The 12,134-nt window shown below is 45.0% G+C and overlaps 1 protein-coding gene across 1 annotated transcript; it reads left to right on the top strand.

The window, feature by feature from the left end:
* The first annotated feature begins 9,057 nt into the window (after positions 1-9,057).
* Positions 9,058-11,893, top strand: LOC119954242 (protein HEXIM1-like). Its single transcript, XM_038779325.1, has one exon. The coding sequence runs from the start codon at positions 9,221-9,223 to the stop codon at positions 10,145-10,147; it is 927 nt and encodes a 308-aa protein (XP_038635253.1). The 5' UTR covers positions 9,058-9,220; the 3' UTR covers positions 10,148-11,893.
* Positions 11,894-12,134: the final 241 nt, after the last annotated feature.

Below are 12,134 nucleotides of genomic sequence, written 5' to 3'. Positions count from 1 at the left end.
ACAATGAGGAACTGGAACTACCTAAGGCATGTAATCTTTGAAGAAAGTGTATAGGTTGAAGGGTCAAAATAACCATAATACCACAACTGAAGATCTTCTTGTTTCAAACATAAAAGTTGCACACGTCTTTCCATTTAATGATTTTGTTGACGTGGTTGTGAATTCATTCGCACCCAGATTCACAAAAAAAGGTGATGCAGAGTGCTGTGTCAGCACAAGTCCCTGCACATTTCTGGGTCAGACAGGGAGAATTGGCTATCTGGCCCATGGAGGAGGACAACTGCCATCTGAGTGGAGCAGCCTCCCTATGGCAGATCAGGGGCCCACTGGAGCTAGAGGTTCCATGCCGCGAAGAGCGGGCTGGAGGAAGGAAAGGCCACAACAGCAGGCCAAACAATGTACCCCCCGCTCTGATATAACTTCACCCCTCGTGATTTTAAACACAAGCAAATACCTCTGAGGGTGCCTCCAAGTTGAGACACTCTTACAGTCACCAATCTTTCTGAGCAGTCGCCACCTCTCCCGGTAGGGTTATGCCAAGTCTCTAGAGCAGCTAGCCCGCTGGGCAACAGGGAGGCAAGCACTGGGAAAATTGTACCCGACAGCATGCTGCCGCCAAATGTGGGCTTAGGACTCCCACTTGGTTCTGACATTGGGGTCCCGAAACCCACAATTAAATCCAGCTCAACATGTGCCCAAACTGGGAAACCTGGGAATTAATATGAGTGAATGGCCTCTCCTTTTTGCTGCTTTGAATTTAAGGTCACCTTATTTGTCAGTAACAGTTCTCAAATAAGTGTTGAATTTTTAAAAAATTGGCGTGGGTTTGGCCAATTGTTGTGGAGCCAGGAATAGCACTTCTACTCTTCCTGATCCCACAAGAATACTATTGTAAGTCTAAAATCTCTTTTTTACATGAAAAATCAAAGTCTCAGATTAATTTCAGCAAAAGGGCCTAAAAGAGTGTGTTAGGCTCCTCATTTACATTTTTAAGGGGCACGAAGGAAGGCAGTGATGCCTATGAGAGGTAATTGCAGGCAGTGGGCAACTGAGGGAAAGGGATTGACAACCAGTGCGTGGGTTGAAATAGGAACTATAGCCAACTGGAGGAGAGGGAATAGGAATTAAATCTTATCAAGAGGCGATGAGGCCAAAATGCTGCCTGAAAAAAGTGGCCCGAAAACCTCTACTTTCAGAAGGCTAGTCTTTAAAACATGCTGCGGCGGCGGTGTAGGGTGCTTGAAGACAGTTTTTTTTTAAATATGGTAAACTAAGAGGTTTATGGTTGTAATTTCTGGGGGCGCTCTCAAGTGGTATTAGTTACAAAAAAAAAAACAACATTCAATTGGTTAAACTTCAACGAGATAGTACTTTTCCAAAACAGTTGAAAGAAAATTCTGATTAGCTGCTGAGCGTGTGCAGTTGTATAATTTCCAAGCAGCCATCCCAATAAGACCATAAGGCATAGGAGCAAAATTAGGCCATTTGGCCCATCGAGTCTGCTCCACCATTCAATCATGGCTGATATTTTCTCATCCCCATTCTCTTGTCTTCTGGCCATAACCCCTAATCCTTTATTAATCAAGAACCTGGCAATCTATGTCTTAAAGACACTCAGTGATTTGGCCTCCACAGCCTTCTACGGCAATAGGTTCCACAGATTCACCAGCCTCTTGCTGAAGAAATTCCTCCTCATCTCTGTTTTAAAGGATCGTCCCTTTAGTCTTAGGCAAATTTTCTCTTGAGTTGAAATAGAATGTTTCCTCTCCTTTAGTTGGAGGGTTTTTCCAGTTTCTTGGCATTTCCCAAAATAGACCGGAGATTACATTTTCAGAGCTTTACTTTAGACAAGTTTAATATTGAAAATATTCCTCATCTATAATTAATTGATTAGGTTTTACCTGCAGGTGAACGTCTGTAACTCTCTTGTTTAAAAGGAAAAGATCAGCTTCTTTGAGGATGGATTTTGTTTTCTTTGATTGATTTTCAGTAATGGGTGGGGCAGGAGAAAGGGGCAAAAGGATTATAAGGCTGGATGGAGAACAAAATATCATTCAGCTTCATAGATCTCATTTAAGTACCATTCAGGCAAGTTAAATCAATCCAAAGTTTTGTAAAGCTCTTGAAGCACATCTACATTATTTGCAATTTAAAAAAAATAATAATGTAATGGGATGTGGGCATTGCCAGCATTCGTTCCCCATCCCTGATTGCTCTTGAACTGAGTGGTTTGTTTGGCCGTTTCAGAGGGCAGTTCAGCGTCAAAAACATTTCTCTGGGTATGGAGTAACATGTAGGCCAGATTTCCTTCCTTAAATAAAGGGCATTAGTGCATCAGATAGGTTTATATGATAATCAACAAGTTTCATAAAAGCAAATACTGCAGATGCTGGAAATCTATAATTATAACAGAAAATGCTGGGAAAAACATTTCAAGTCAGTATGGCTTTTCTTCAGAGCTCTGTTTCTCTCTCCACGTATGCTGCCAGTCCTGTAGAGTTTTTCCAGCATTTTCTAACAGTTTGATGGTCACAGTTAATGAAACCAGCTTGTAATTCCAGATTTGTTCATTTGGTTTAAATTTCACCCACTGGTGGGATTGAAACCTCAATCCCCAGAGCATGTTAACCTGTGTCTCTGGGTTACTAGTCTATTGTCTTTAACACTATTTCACCATCTTTCCATATCCAGGGAGTGTGAAAGAAAATATCTGCAGAGTTCAGTGCCATGACACAGAGTGGACATTTGTGAACTGGGGAGAGAGGGGGAAACTAAAAGGGAATGTGAAAAATGAAAATCGCTTATTGCCTCGAGTAGGCTTCAAATGAAGTTACTGGGAAAAGCCCCCTAGTCGCCACATTCCGGCGCCTGTTCGGGGAGGCTGTTACGGGAATTGAACCGTGCTGCCGGCTTGCCTTGGTCTGCTTTCAAAGCCAGCGATTTAGCCCAGTGAGCTAAACAGCCCCTGAGGTCCACATGAGAGGTGGAGAATTAGGGAGGATAAAATTGAGCTTTAGGTTATGAGATTATAGGGAAGGGGGGGGGGGGGGGGGGGATAAGGGAGAGAAGTCAGTGAGGAGGGATAGTGGAGATAGAAGTTAAGAGGTTAACATTAGAGACAGAAAGTAGGAGGAGAGTTGTGAATGATTGGTGGGTCAGTGTTCGGGGAGGGAACAATGAATGTATTTATGATTCATTAACACGCAGGCCTCGACCTCCTCTCCCTTCCAAATCCAAATATCACACCCTCGTGCTAAGCATCACAACTCAATACCACAAAGACTTCTTTCCTATTTCTAACAGGTCCTGGTGCCCCTTATTAATACCCTCAGCACCATCATGCCCTTTACAGTGCTCCCAGATTTTACAACTACCAATCTCTCTCCCATAACCTCACACTATCCAGTGTGCCCACACCGAGTGCACCCACAACCAGTGCATCCACACCTTAACCCTAGGTTCCAGATCAAAACTTACTCAGTACTACCAAACTCCACTTCCTAATTCTTCTCAATTTCCATACGCTCCATTGTGACAAACTGAGTGCTGACTGTGGAAAACTAAGGCTCATAAAAATTGAGTCCTTTGCCTGATGTTCCTTCTTCTGATACCCCCCTCCCAAATCTCCAGTACAACCTTATCCAGTTACCACTCCGGGCCTTTCCGCCTGCTTCTGTTTCTTTGCAGGCCTGAAAATAACCAAGTTCCCAGACATGATCTGGAAATTGCTTTTAGGTTTTTTTAAGCTGGTGAACATTTCAAAGAACAGAATGCTAGATCCTACCACCACAGCCTGAATTATGGCTAAAGTGCTTTTCTCAGTGGTGGGAGTTGAATGCCCAGCAACGATTTTACTGGCACAGAGCCAGGAAGTATGTTGTTAATTTACACCAGCGTGTGCATGTCTACAGTAATTGCTGGCATACAATGAGCAATTTGCAACATAAATGCAGATTGTGCTTTAAATAACTGAAATAGCTTCTGAACTTGATGTTGGAAAATCCTTTTTAGATATGTTCTGGGGAGATTCTTGAAGGTTTTGAGCTATCATTCTGTACTCTCCCCCCCCCCCCCCCCCCCCCCCCACACACACACAAAAATATACCAGCAGAGCACAGTCACTTGTTGGGAAAACAAAGGTCATTTTAAGGATTTATATTTGTATTTGTAAACAATAGAAATAAGGTATACTTTCAGGTGGGTTTAATTTAATGTTTCTGTCTCTGGATGAGACCTATAGTTAGATTCAGTTGGACAAACGTGTTTGTGTGTGTGGGGTTTGATTGAGTTCCAGCTGTGATAGAGGGAACTGCGGCATGAAGAGTAAATATAGTTGCTTAGCAACTAGAGAGGGCCCTACTGTCTCAGCTTAGCAGGAAGAAAGGCTATACAATGGAGCAATGGTTAAAAAAGTCAGTTTAAGAAATCTAAAGGACAGCTGCTTAAGGAAACCAGAGAAATGAAGAGGAATTTCTTGGGAGCCTTAAGTTAAAGAAACAAAGAGAAGCAGGACAGGGCACTTTCATTCCAAGTCAAAGATTGCAAAGGAGCTGGCTAGTAGGATGTCAGAAAGATATCTGGAGTGGTTCTAAGGTTGGTGATATCTTACTACTGTTTGTGAAACGTTAAGAAATCGATAGCTGGATATCGGAATTTGTGTGTGTAAAAGCAGTCAAGGCGAAGAAATCTGAAACGGGATTGGTGTAAAACCTGGAGTAAATTCACTGGTAGAAGCAGTGCGGAAGCACTGTTCAGGAAACCTTCTGCAAACATAGAGTGAATTTTGGAATGCAAACTCCGAGTGGAAAGCATGATTAGGGGCGCGAGAGGGCAGCACTGTGGCACAGTAGGTTAGCCCTGCTGCCTCACGGTGCTGAGGTCCCAGGTTCGATCCCGGCTCTGGGTCACTGTCCGTGTGGAGTTTGCACATTCTCCACGTGTTTGGATGGGTTTCGCCCCCACAACCCAAAGATGTGCAGGATAGGTGGATTGGCCATGCTAAATTACCTTAAAGCAGGAGGCCATTCAGCCCATCGAGTCTGCACCGGCTTTTGGAAAGAGCACCCTACCCAAGCCCACACATCCACTCTATCCCCATAACCCAGTAACCCCACCCAACACTAAGGGCTATTTTGGACACTAAGGGCAATTTAGCATGGCCAATCCACCTAACCTGCACATCTTTGGACTGTGGGAGGAAACTGGAGCACCCGGAGGAAACCCACGCACACACGGGGGAACGTGCAGACTCCGCACAGACAGTGACCCAAGCCGGGAATCAAAACTGGGACCCTGGAACTGTGAAGCAATTGTACTAACCACTATGCTACCGTGCTGCCCTAATCGGAATACTCTATTAATTAAAAAAAATTAAATTTATAGCATATAACCTGCAAGTTATCTTAATGGTTACTATAAAATTGTCATAATAATGAAACACAGAAAAGCTGTTCAAGAGCTTATCAGGACCAAAGGAAAGAAATATCATTGTCAATGCTTGACCGTGGACTGGAACAATTTAAGAATTGCTCCTCCTTTTAATTTCTCTAATCATGTTCAATAGGTTAAAAATCTTATTAACCTGTATTTACCACTTTTTCAATAATTTTGAATACTTCAAAAGGTTATTGAATGCATAGCCTTCCAAATGCTAGGTATCATCTGGAGCTTCCAGTTAAGGTGCTTTTTCTCAGTCTGCTCCCTGCATTGAAAATATGTTCGGCCTACAGATGACCAGCTTTGCAACAGCCTCCTGTCGCTAATTTTCAAAGACTCATTAACTGGTGTACCTAACAGCTGAAGAAGTGTGATTAGCCTTGTAGGTATCACAGTTACTGTCTGCTCAATGAAGAAAAATTTTAACACTCCAATGTGTGGGCTTGCACGAAGCTTGGTGTCAAGAAAATTGAGCTTGAATTTTGTTCTTTTGTATTACCATCAGATTTTCAGTTGATGTTGGCAGTGATAATGTTGCTAGACTAGTAATCTAGAAACTGAGGTTAATGTTCCGGGCACATGGGTTCAAATACTACCATGACGCTGTGGGAATTTCAATTCATGAATAAAATTTGGGAATATAAAGCTAGTCTCATTAATGGTGACCATTACAACCACTATATTACAGAATCTGATTCACTCATGGGATTCAGGGAATCTGCCATCCTTACCTAGTCTGGCCTACATGTAACTCCAGATCCAAACAGTATGGCCCTCTGTGGCTTAATGAGTGGCTTAATGAGCCACTCAGTTCAAGGGCAGTTAAGGATGAGTAACAAATGTTGGCCTTGCCAGCAACGTCCACATCCCATGGAAGCATAAAGTTTTAAAACATTTACATTCTTGTGATGAGACATCGAAATCCTTCTTATTGTGAGATGGATTGGTCCCCCTTGATGGTTCCCGAAGTTACCTGGACTTCAAATTAACACCTTGTATGTTCTTTTGTGCAAGCTCCCAAAAGCTGACCATCTCCACAAATGTAAATACACAGGTGGATCGAGGTTGGCATCTGTGATAATCTTCATGACAGTAATCAAAATTCTGAGACTGCTGTTTTTTCCTGCTCGTCTCATTGACGCTCTCTGTTCAGCAATGTTTCTTTTTCAGACAGCTTACCACTTGGACTGCTTTAAGACTTACTTGCAGAACACATAAGGATTTAGTTCTTCTGGTCCTGTATACAGGACTTGTTCATATTTAAAGTACTTGCTTCTTCTCAGCGTTCGTACCTGCAGCTCAAAACTGTCTAATTTTGCATGAGTTATTATTTTTACTTCGAGTCATTCCAATAGATACCAGGGAAGGGATTCACATTATGCAGGAAACATTATTTTTAAAATGTTCATATACTGGGATGGGCAATAAACATAATAAAAAAAACATGAATGCAATAATTTTGTTATGTGAAGTAGTATTTGTGATCATTTGAAAATATGTCATTTACACTGTCTAGAAAATAAGTGATGTTGCTTTTACAGCATAAACCTACAAGGCAAATGTGTTAATCTATACCATGTTAAATGAAATGTTAACTATAATGGATGATGAATTTGAATACCCCACTCACACACAAAAAAATTATATACTAAAAGGAAAACATCCCTTAAACTGTGTTGATGTTTTTATTACATATTCCCAGGGTTCGGTCATACGCACAAATTGGGAGGGTAGTGTCATCTAACTCCTTTTGCCCTCACCCCATAATAGTTTTGCACTCTTGAAAAATATATTCAACTGCTTGCTACTCTCCATGGACAATATACAAATATACAACATGGTGTCATATCATTCTTCTCTTCCTGTCATGTCCTGCTAGCTTTAGCTTATTCATTTACAAACGTTAGTCAACCTTGTTAATTGTTTTTGATGCAGAACTGTGCAATTCGTCTACAAAGCTTAAAAAGAAAATGTCTTTAAACTGTTTCTGAGAGAAGGCACCTCTAGTTTGCAATACTCGAGTACAGCAGATAAAGCTGAATTTAAGGCGTAAAAAGGTGTGATCAATGAATTTATGTTCGCAGTTAATTTCGACCAAAGCCCCTCAATTTGATAACTTGCATGCCTCTACTCTAAATGCATGGCTGTGTTGGTAAGATTGCATCTTGCTGTGAATGCCATTTGTCTCACACAGCAGTGTCCCAAAAATGGCAATGAGGCGTTATCGAAGGTGGTGAAAGTAAACTTGACAAGACACAAACATAACGCCGAAAATGAGACTTTCCTCACAGGCCAATACAGTAGAGTACGTGATCTTATTTTCTGGATTTAGGGAAGTATTTGGATATCCAGATTAAATTCCCAGAACCCCCCACCCACCCCCGATTTGGAACATCGCCAGTAAAGAAACTAGGTTGGAAATGTAAAGAAAATTATATGTAGTAGTACCATGGATTACAATTTAAAAATCAATCATTTGGGAACAGGGCATGAATTAGTAAGTGTCGGTTGTGCTCCCCCCAGGTATCGCTAGGCCCGTGCGAGGCCCTCCGCTTGCGGCGTCCACCCGCCCGCTCCAGGCGCTCCGACTCGGAAACCAACACAAGGACACAACGCGGTCTGAGTGGAACTGCCCGGGCCAAGTGAGGTGGTTTTTATTAAACGCTATGGATCCTCCATTTTGTTTTGTGGGCAGCTCCGTGCAGCATTTTTACACGGCGGGCATTTGTTTTTATATAGAGAATTCTGATGGTTTAAGACCGATCGATTGCTTCGCCCCTCCGACCCCCCTTCCCACCCACATTGAATGTCCTTCCGCCACAACAAAGTGCCGCGCAATGCGGCGGCGGTGGCTATACAAGTCCCACTTTGTAGCCTTGCTGACTGGGAGATGGGGGTTTTATAATCAAAAAAAGAATCTTTGCGCCCGGGAATTAACCGCCATGAATCTGCCCCCAGCCAAACAAACGCTTCACTCTGTTCACAGCTGCTACGTGACTCTTTCGATCAATTTACTCTTCAGATAGGGGTATACTCAGCACACCTTTCGTAACATAATCGGTAATCGAAGGAAAATGGGCACTGACAATGATAATATATTATTTTACTGCTAATTTGAACGAATTCCACAAAGGGTATACATCAGTAACGCACTCAAACACATTTTTGACTTTTGAAGCTTCTAATGACCTCCCTCGGCAACAAGAGTGGCACAGTCGCCTTAGTACCCGGCGCAGGGATACCTCACTTCGATTCAAACCCGAGGGCGTTGAAGAAACGGTTCCCGGGCACGTGCCGGCGAGTGACAGGGGCATCAGCCAATCACAGGTCGGCGACGCGCAGGCAACATTCCGACGCTGGATCGGAAGAGCAATCGGCGTGCAGCGGAGGCGGGCCTTCCGTCGTTGTTGTAGTGGGCGGGGGGGGTGAGACGAAGAGGGTCGGCGCAATTGGGCGGGCGGCTGCATTCGAGCAATGGCTTGTGGGGCTCTGTAGTCCGTCACCGGGCGGTTGGCGCGGCGGGTGCGGAGGCGGCGGACTACAGATCCCGTCAGGGCTAGCGCGGCGGGTGGACATGCGTAGTGGCGGCTGGCGTTTTCTATATAAAGGCCGCCCCGGGTGCGAGCAGCAGCAGTTGAGAAGTGAGAGGAGGTTGTGTTGGTGCCCAGGGGAGGGAGAGGCGGGGAGAGAAGCCAGTTGCTTCCCCCTGTCGAGCGAGGCAGGCAAAGGAAAAAAAAAAGATAAACAACTCGCGCTCGACCCGCTCCGAGGGGGAAGGGTCAGGATGAGCGAGCCCCTCTTGTCAGCGCCCTCGGCCAACTTCATGGGACGGATGGCGGAGCGAAGCCAGCAGCAGGAGCCGGGGGCGGTCGGGACGGTGTCTCCGAGCGCTGCTCCTCAGCCCGGGGAGGAAGAGCGGCAGCGACCGGCTGCGGACGGCAGAGGGCGAGCGGCGCCCGGCGACGCCGAGACAGGAGGCGGGGTCGGCGGCGCAGGAGGGGGCGGGGGTAAGAAGCGGCACCGGCGGCGGCCGTCCAAGAAGAAGCGTCGCTGGAAGCCCTACTTCAAGCTGTCGTGGGAGGAGAAGAAGAAGCTGGACGAGCGGGAGAGCGTGCGGGCGGCCAAGACCCGCGCCGAGATGTTCGCCAAGGGCTTCACGGTGGCTCCTTACAACACCACCCAGTTCCTGATGGAGGAGCACAACCAGGAGGAGCCCGACCTCAACACCGGGGGAGGGCCAGGAGGAGGAGGAGGAGGCGGCGGGGGGCCGGGCGTCTGCCCCCGGCGCGCCGCCAAGGCGGACGAGAGCAGCGAGGAGGAGGAGGAGGCGGACGAGGAGGAGCAGCAGGACAGCGGCAGCGACGGCATGGGCGGCGACGGCGGCGGCGAGTTCCTGCGGCGCGACTTCTCCGAGACCTACGAGCGCTACCACGCCGAGAGCCTGCAGAACATGACCAAGCAGGAGCTGATCCGCGAGTACCTGGAGCTGGAGAAGTGCCTGTCGCGGCTGGAGGACGAGAACAACCGCCTGCGGGGCCGGCCGGACGGCGTGAGGGCGGCGGCTGCCCGAGGCGCCGATCCCGCCGCCAGCGAGAGCCGGCTGAGCGAGCTGGAGCGGGAGATGGAGAGACTCCGAGCCCAAAACCTCCAGCTCCTCAAAGAGAATGAACTGTACAAACCGGGGCGGGGACCGTCAGAAAGTGCTGATTGAACTGTGGACTATATAAATATGTGGATATTATTATATAGATATATTAACGTGTGTACATACCTGTAAATATTTTTAGTCTGTACAGATCCTGGCCTTTTTGTTTCTGTTGTACATTTGAAATCTGGTTTATTTTGGGGTTGGGGTGCACGTTCCCCTTCGCCCCCCCCCCCCCCCCCCCCCCCCCCATCCCCATTCACATTTTTAAACCTCTGCCTTTGCAGGGATGTTGAAGTAATTTTGACTTGTGTTTTATACAAGTGGTTTTTTTTCCCCCGCCGTCCTGATCTTCCTGCGTGTTTTGTTTACAACCTTGAACCGAAACTGGGCAGGAGGGTTCTGTACAGTATTTTTAATTGACTGAAAATTGGGTCTGACCCTCTTTTTGTCGAGGGGTGCCATTGCCTTACTTTTAAATGAGTTAGCCCTCCGGATCTCCGGAAACTTTTTGCCAAATGTGTACGGTGCAAAATCCGACACAACCTTCCACTCTGGAGGAAGCCTGGTCCTGGCCATTAAATTATGGCTAATTTTTTTTAATGCATGGTTTGTTTCTAGCTCGTCTGTCTCTTTCTCTTCTCTTCTCCCCCCCCCCCCCCCAAAACAAACCACACACGAGGCTGTTGATCATCCTTCCAGGTCTGCTGATATTTTGCCCCCTTAACAATTCTGCTGTGCCATTTGGTCAGCAGTGCATCAACTCGAGCGGTTTGCAAAAACAAATTCTTATGTTTATGTGTGTCCCCCCCCCCCCAGTGAGTTTAAACCAAATTTTGCTTTTAATGGGATCTTCTGTGCAGCTGCCTCCTGAGTAATTTCCCAAGTTCTATTCTATATTCAATACATTTTCTATACAAGAAACTGGCAAGTGGAATCTACTGTCTTTGTTTAAAATGCTTGTTAATTAAAAACGATGGTAACACTTTAAAAAAACAAACCTGAATTCCCTAAGAATAAACTTGGAGGCCAGTATCAAGATTTATGGGGGGGTAAATTTGTAAAATGTACCTTTTCAATGGAGCTATATATATATACAATTTAAAAAAAAATAAAATTAGTATATCTAAAGAAAAACAGTATCTTGTACCCTTTCTATGAAAGTGGAGAAAAAATTTGGTGTTCCTGGAGAACTGATTTACAACATAAATTTGAATTTGGGATCAGCTGAAACTTTCAAAATACACCTCATGGAGACTTAAGTTTTAATTTGATCCCACTTCAGAATTGGTAGGAGAAAGTCAGCTGATTTTAATTCAGTTTAAAAAAAACACTTTGGCAAATGTCAGGTGCATGATGCCACAATGGACGTGAACCCTGAATACGTCCACATGTATTTCCTGAGTTGTTAAAAGGTGGCTTTTCCCAAATGGTCCCATTTGACTGGTCTTGTTGCTAGCAAGTGAGTTACACTAAACGAGTTATCCTGCAGTTGGGGCTGAAATAAAGCTTCATTTATCGCATTACTGAGGTTTTGTTCAGTGCATTGTGTAGGATTTTATCTTGTGTCAAGTATGTTTTGGAGTTTTGTTTGATATGCTCAAAATGGGTGTGGGAAAGACCACGGTGGGCTCATAACTGGGAGATGAAGTTTACTTTTAATAAAGAAATTGAAGAATATTGGGCTGCTAACTCCGACTTATTAGAGAAGAGGGTTGTGGAAATTTATAAAGAAAAAAATGCATTTTCTACTAAACATATGGCTGTTCATTGCATTTTTAAAAATTAAATCGCCAAAAAATAAGAATTGACCTCCATTTTGTGCAGTGTAGTTCTTGAATGTGTTCCTGACAATACACTAATATAAATGTGCACCTCTGCCTTCAGAAATAAAAGCATTGAACTCGAGCAGGATGGGGGAGTACTGCAGGCCTTCCAACAGTCCATGGGAAGCTGAAGAACAGATACTTAAAGGAAGGAAATTTATGTGTAGAAGCAAAGAGGCTGGTTTAGCACACTGGGCTAAATCGCTGGCTTTTAAAGCAGGCCAGCA

Source organism: Scyliorhinus canicula, chromosome 19 (assembly GCF_902713615.1).
Source record: "Scyliorhinus canicula chromosome 19, sScyCan1.1, whole genome shotgun sequence".
Classification (NCBI taxonomy): Eukaryota; Metazoa; Chordata; class Chondrichthyes; order Carcharhiniformes; family Scyliorhinidae; genus Scyliorhinus; species Scyliorhinus canicula.
This window is presented reverse-complemented; position numbering and strand designations above follow the sequence as displayed.